The sequence below is a fragment of the Equus caballus genome, chromosome 20 (assembly GCF_041296265.1).
Source record: "Equus caballus isolate H_3958 breed thoroughbred chromosome 20, TB-T2T, whole genome shotgun sequence".
In the NCBI taxonomy this organism is placed as follows: domain Eukaryota; kingdom Metazoa; phylum Chordata; class Mammalia; order Perissodactyla; family Equidae; genus Equus; species Equus caballus.
In genome coordinates, this window is record NC_091703.1 from 45,396,006 (window position 1) to 45,402,508 (window position 6,503).

The window sequence follows — 6,503 nt, forward strand, 5'->3', positions numbered from 1 at the left end:
ATGTTCCAGGTGGTGAGAGCTATGACGGAAGGTTCTGAGATGGCAAGGAGGAATTTCTAGTTTTCGGTCTACCACTAATAACTAACATAGTGTTGGCTGCTTAGTCAAACACTGTGCTAAGCGCTTTATATGGAGTATCTCATACAATCCTCATAACGCTGTTAGGTAAGGACCATTACTACACCTTTTTATGGGTAAAGGGAACCAAGCTACAGACGGGTTAAATAACTTGCTCAGGGACCCACGGAGGGAGCCAGGCAGACGGAATCGGAGCTGCATGCTTTACCATCCTAAACGGTCCACAAACACCTCCACTCACACGTGAAAGCCACAACTGGAGCCCCCAGACCTCTCAACCAAGCTAGAACACGACCCGAGACTGCGTCTGTCCCTGGATGAGGGGGGCACAGCCGAGCAGAAGCCGGAAGAGCGGCGCTCACCAACGCCGGAAGTCGCAGTGCGTTGTGGGAAGCAGTTCCTTGTTTATAGTCTAGCCACCAGTATTTTGAGACTATAGCTTAAGTGAAAAGGGCTGGATTTTGAAGATGATACAGGTTCTGAAATGCTTGGAAGCAGTGCGAGGAAAGCTCTGTGCAGCTTTTGTAGGGATCAGGGTTAACAAAACCTCAGCGGTTCACTGCTGCTAAGAGGCTGCGGGCTGTCTGCGTCCGCCGGCCGTGAGCTAGATTAGACATCTCTATGGTCAAATAAACATAGAGCGGTTCCTCTCGGCCCCACGGGGTGGAGCTGCGCATGAGCGGTAGCCGCAGCAGCGGAAAGATGGCGGAGGAAGAGTGAGTGTTTGGGGCTTTGAATCTTTGGAAGTGGGGTCTTGAGCATCCAGTCCCATCCACGGTGCTCGTTCCTCGGTGGCAGAAAATAAGGGTACTTGTGAACTGGAGGCAGAGGATAGAAAAGGCTTCAGATGACAGAGGGTGGGGTGGGGAGCCGGAGGGTTGAGGGGACGGGTGGGCGGGTGGAGGGGGCCGCCATCAAGTTCGGGTTACGTCGAGGGGCGAGGGTTGACTCTTATCCTGGAGAGTGCCAGATTTGGGTTCTCCCAGCCTGACTTAATATTCCGCCCGCAGGTGGGTCTGCACCCGCTGCATCCCCGCAGGATTTTAGTAGAATCATATCGCTGCTGGTGTGCTAGTGTTTATAAAAGGCTGTAGCACAGTAGCTGCTGACGTATACGAGAACCAGATGCCGGGAGGTTGAGCACTTTTTAAGGCTTTGGCGACGAGTGAATGGTACGGGTCCATTTTGAGGACTAGAGTCAGAAACCACAGGTTTCAGGGGAGTCTCAGTCCTTAGGAATTTGAAGACAGTAGTGTTTCCCGAAGCCCAGGAAATGGTTTGGAAATTCATTGAAGATTTGTTTCCTAAATCTTATCGCTGATCTCAATTTTCTGTATCAGGCAAAGAAAAAAGATCCCTTTGGTTCCAGAAAATCTCCTGAAAAAGAGGAAGGCTTATCAGGCCCTCAAAGCCACCCAGGCAAAGCAGGCGCTTCTGGAAAAGAGGAAGGTAATGGTGGGGAACCGGGAGGAAGGGGTTCGAATTGGAATTCGGTGAGTTTTATCCAGCACATGTTGAACTGGACTTGCTTTTTTTCCCCAAATCCCCCCCCACCCCCTGTACATAGTTGTGTGTATATATATATTGGGTTTTTTTTGGTTGTGGGTCCTTGTAGCTGTGGCATGTGTGACGCCGCCTCAGCATGGCCTGATGAGCGGTGCCATGTCCACACCCAGGTTCCCAACCAGCTGAAACCCTGGGCGGCTGAAGCAGAACGCGCGAACCTAACCACTTGACCACAGGGCCAGCCCCACATTTAGCACATCTTTATCAGACACTTTTTGCAGGCAAAATTCTGCAGTAAAGTTGGTTAAGGAAAAAGTGAAATGGTGGTGGTTCTTTCAGGTTCATACCAAGTAATTTGAGAGAGCAGACATACTTGTGAACCTAGAAGAACACATACATATTTTTTTAAATGTGCCAATTTTTACTGCTTGCTAAAATGTTTTTGGAGAAAAGTACATAATTTGTAAAAAAAAAGTTGTGAAAGTATTTTGGAGGCAGAAAACAAAACAAGCTCCTGCCTGATTTGTGCTTTATGATGCCCAATACAATGCTAGGTTCCATAAAGACTTGTTGGGAAACATTGGTTGACAGCGTGTGAACTCATTTTTGCTTGTTTATTTAACAGGGACTTTGCCCGGTAGTTCCCAGGTTTTCCCAGTCCCCCTTTACTTGGGTATCTCACTTTTCCTTGTCTAAGAATAGAGGTACTTGCTCCCCTTTGCAGAACGCGGGGAAGGAAGCTCTGTCAGTAGTGATTTGTGAATCCCTGTCGTGGAAGTAAAGATGAATAGAGGCACAAAATGGTGATGATGGTCTGCCTTCTCTGTAGCAGAAGAAGGGGAAAGAGCTCAAATTTAAGCGACTGGAATGGTTCCTGCATGATTCCTGGCGGCAAAAACGTGACAGGGTGCGCCTCAGGCGACTAGAAGTGAAACCTCATGCCTTGGAAGTGCCAGATGAACATTCCTTAGCGTTTGTTGTACGCATCCAGAGGTGAGGAACTCGTGACGTTCTGTGAGGCTGGGGCACATTGTTGGTTCGGCTTTAGACCCAGTCTCTAGGGAGATGAGAAGACAGGAGGCCTTCAGCTACTAAGGCAAGTCGTGCTGGGAATTCAGGGTTGAGCACAACATAGTTCTTGTCTTGAAGGTTAAGGAAACTTACTTTAGGTAAATAGACATGAAAACGCACCAAGTGCTATGAGGGTCAAGTGCTGGATGTGAGGGACTGAGGAGACGGGTAGCAGAGGGGTGTGCACCCTGGTGGGGACACTTTGTAAAGCAGGCCCTTGAAGCTGAGACCTGCAAATGTGATAGGAATTAACTAGTGTTGGGGGACAGCTTTCCAGGCATAGATGCAAAGAGTCTTGACGTGAGGGAGTCAAGGCGTCTTTCTAGGAGCCGAACAAAGGGCGAGTGGGTGGATGGAGCATATTTGGTGCTGGGGAGCGTGCATAAAGTGTTTCCCACATTTAGGGGCACTTTCCTTACCTGTTCCTACCTACACGTACAATTTTGCCCTTTCTTGTTTCTCCTACCCAGTCACCCAAACCAGAAGCCTGTGGGGTTTTGAGTATTTATGAGCCCTCCTACCACTGCCCCTAATCTCTTTCCTGGAGTACCACATTAGCTTTCTGACTGAGTTTCCCTGCCTCTGGTGTCACCCTCTCAGATCGGTCATACATGCTTTCCTCAGTGATTGTCAAAAAGAAATCTGATCACGTCTCCTTTACTTAGGATCCTCCGTAGCTTTAACCTCCCACGGAAGCAAGTCCAGTTTCCTTAGCTTGACACGTATCGCCCCACCTCCCACGCAGGCGCGCACACCACAGATCCAGGGACCATCTCTGTTGCTGTAGCACCTCAGGCGTTGCTCCACGTTGTGTGGAAATGATCCCTTTGCATAGCTGCTTCCTGCTCGGCTGAGCTCTGTGAGGCGCGATCTGCGTCTGCTCTGTGGGTGCCTAGTAGTGGCAGGCGTTTCGTAGGTGCTTGCTGGGCTGACATAAACTGAACAGAACCTGACTTCCTGTGTTTCAGGATTAATGGGGTGAGTTTACTGGTGCAGAGTACCATTGCAAAGCTTCGCCTGAAGAAGATTTTCAGTGGTGTCTTTGTCAGAGTGACCCCTCACACCATGAAAATGCTGCGCACAGTGGAACCTTACGTGACCTGGGGGTGAGTACAGTTTTTTGTGTCTGTCTTCACCTTAGATTGTATTTGAACGTGTTGGGAACAGCAGGGTGCACAGCATCCTGTCGTCCAGTGCTCATGTTGTTGTGTTGATGGAACGTTTTGCTGTGACCACAGTCACCAGAAATCAGCTGCCAGCCCTAAGAGCCTTGGAACATGGGGCAGGTAGAGCAGGAGGGGCAGTGCTGCTGATGCACCGTGAGCAGTACCCTGGCAGGGCTTGCTCCTTTGTAGGCTGGGGCTGAGTAAGATGGGTGGAGGAGAGAGAAATTCTCCGAGTCTTGAGGCAGAGCTGGGGCAGCGCTTGTGTAAGAGTAGTGTTCCTTCAAACATCAAAACCCAACAAAGGCTTGCATTTAATGTCAAACTCTTGCACCGTCTTGAGTAGAGGGTGACCTGAGGCCAGAGTCCTAGACTGTAAGCCAGGACTTGTTTTATTTTTCTGGGGAAATAAAATTTTTTGCCTGGTGAACATTTATATCTGTAAGTTTTCATTTCTGATGACATAGTCAGGGCCACTCTGGTTTTTCACCCCCTTCTTCGCTTGCGTATCCCCAAGCCTCCCAGCTGCACTGTGAGTGCAGGACGCTTCCTGGTGCGCAGAGGGGGTGGTTGGGAGAATGTGTCCTCAGCCAGACCACAGGCCTGAGTGGCGCTTGCAGTGGAGTGTGCCAGGAGCTGGCTAAGGCTGTACTTTACTCTGCCTCACATAGATTTCCAAATCTGAAGTCTGTCCGGGAACTCATCTTGAAACGTGGACAAGCCAGGGTCAAGAATAAAACCATCCCTCTGACGGACAACACAGTGATTGAGGAGCACCTGGGTAAGTGGTGCACGTTAGGGGTCAGTTGGGGCAGAAAGCAGGGATCTGGTGGTCTTGATGTGGGGTCCAGCTCATATTCTTTTTGGGGTCCCAAGAACCTGGCACAGTACCCAGCTCTGGCATACAGGAGCCTTGCAGTATATGCTGGGTAAATGTCGAATAAAGGAACCTGTACCTTATGTTTCTCAGGGAAGTTTGGTGTCATTTGCTTGGAAGACCTCATTCATGAAATTGCCTTCCCGGGGAAGCATTTCCAGATGATCTCAGGGTTCTTGCGCCCTTTCCAGCTCTCAGTGGCCCGTCATGCTACCAAGAATAGAGTGGGCTTCCTCAAGGAGGTGGGCTCCCCTGGCTACCGAGGTGAACGCATCAATCAGCTCATCCGGCAGCTGAACTAAACCCAGGTGAGGCTGGGCTGACTTGATTCCTTGCCACTTAGAAATTCTTTTTGCATTTGCCAGTATTTGAGAGTAACCCTGGCATTGTGGGGAGAGAGGACACTGGTATTTAAAGTCTAATGGATGGAGACCTGCTTGGAGCAGGGAATGCCTGGTTAGGTCACAGGGCTGTGTATATCCCAAGAGTTACAGGCTAGAGAGTGTTCAGTAACAAAAAACACCCCTTCTGCATTGCTATGGTCATTTAGCTGGAAGTGGGGAGAGAATAATATTAAGAACTAATTTCAGAAGGGATTCGAAGATCTAAACCATATCTTTTGGGGAATCTCAGCTGTTTGAAATTGCTTTTTATTACTGTTTTTACTCTTAGGTGCCAAGTTGCAGTAAGTTTTTATTAATGAAGTTTGTTCTTCTTCCTCAGAATATCTGAAAGCACAATGCGTTGGAAGCGTGTGTTTTTGTTTCTTGGAATTGTTACCCAGTATCTTCAAAGAAGATTATTTCCTGCTATATCTTCAGCAACTGGAGAGGAAGGGTCAGGGAGAGGATGGCGATGGTCCTGGCAGGCGCTTCTCCTCAGAGTCCGGTTCCAAGGAAAAGTTCCTGTGTGTTTCCAGTTGGCCGCCACTGGCACCTCTGAAATCAGCAAACGACTCACGCCGTGGAGGAGGGAGTCCTGCTTTGTCACATCTTCTTTCCGGGGGCTTAATGTTGGTGAATGAATATCAGACAGCAGTGGACCAAGTCCAGGGGCATATTGAACTTGGGGGTTCCTAGGGCCTTGTTTTGGAAAGAACTTGAAATACAGTTGGAAGAGCACAAAAACACTGCTCAGTTGTCTCAGCTGCGAGTCCATGTTCTAACTTTCCAGTGATGCCTTTGCGAGCTCGCAGACTTGGCTGGCTCTAAGTGTGTCTGGTAGTTTCCTTCTGGTTTGGTCCTTTTCTCTAGCTCAGGATTTTAACCTCTTCTCATCTGTGAGAAGGGAAAGGACCCTTTCCCAGGAGAACATACGTCAACTCCCATTTTTGCTTGGAAGTTGGAGGGCGTTTGTAGACCCTTCGCAGGGAGCCCTGCACCTCATGTGAGGAAGGCGTGCGCTGTCAGCGTTGCTCAGCCAGGCTGTGACCTTGCTAGTCTCCTCTGCTTCCATGTACTGCGGAAGACCAAAGCTTACCCAAATAGCGTTTGTCCTTCATGCCAATTGGGCGTTTCCTGTTAAGAATACAGTCGTCGTTTGCCGAGCTCGTGTGCCATCTGTAACTTGGGGGGCTGCTCACCGTATATTTCCACTGGGCTTCAGGATGGAATTTTTTGGTTTCCCTCATGATCAGTCCTCTTCTTAAAACCCAAATCAGAAAAGAGTGGACCATTTCCTTGGTTTGGCCTAGATGAAATTAGCACTATTTGGTCTTTTAGACCCCGGGCAGGCAGTTTAGTTAGACCCTTTCCTCGCATATTCTAGACTCCAGAAGCGTTACCCTCTATCCTGCTGATAATGACATA

At 49.1% G+C, this 6,503-nt stretch overlaps 1 protein-coding gene across 2 annotated transcripts; it reads left to right on the forward strand.

The window, feature by feature from the left end:
- Positions 1-441: 441 nt before the first annotated feature.
- On the forward strand, positions 442-6,241 carry RPL7L1 (ribosomal protein L7 like 1). Of its 2 annotated transcripts, none has more exons than XM_005603928.4 (7): positions 442-794; positions 1,419-1,527; positions 2,414-2,577; positions 3,624-3,761; positions 4,490-4,599; positions 4,789-5,003; positions 5,419-6,241. In XM_005603928.4, the coding sequence occupies exons 1-6, from the start codon at positions 754-756 to the stop codon at positions 4,995-4,997; spliced, it is 771 nt and encodes a 256-aa protein (XP_005603985.1). In that variant the 5' UTR covers positions 442-753; the 3' UTR covers positions 4,998-5,003; positions 5,419-6,241. The 2 variants fall into 2 exon arrangements, with proteins under 2 accessions (XP_005603985.1, XP_005603986.1); XM_005603929.4 differs by having other exon boundaries at positions 455-794; positions 2,417-2,577.
- Positions 6,242-6,503: the final 262 nt, after the last annotated feature.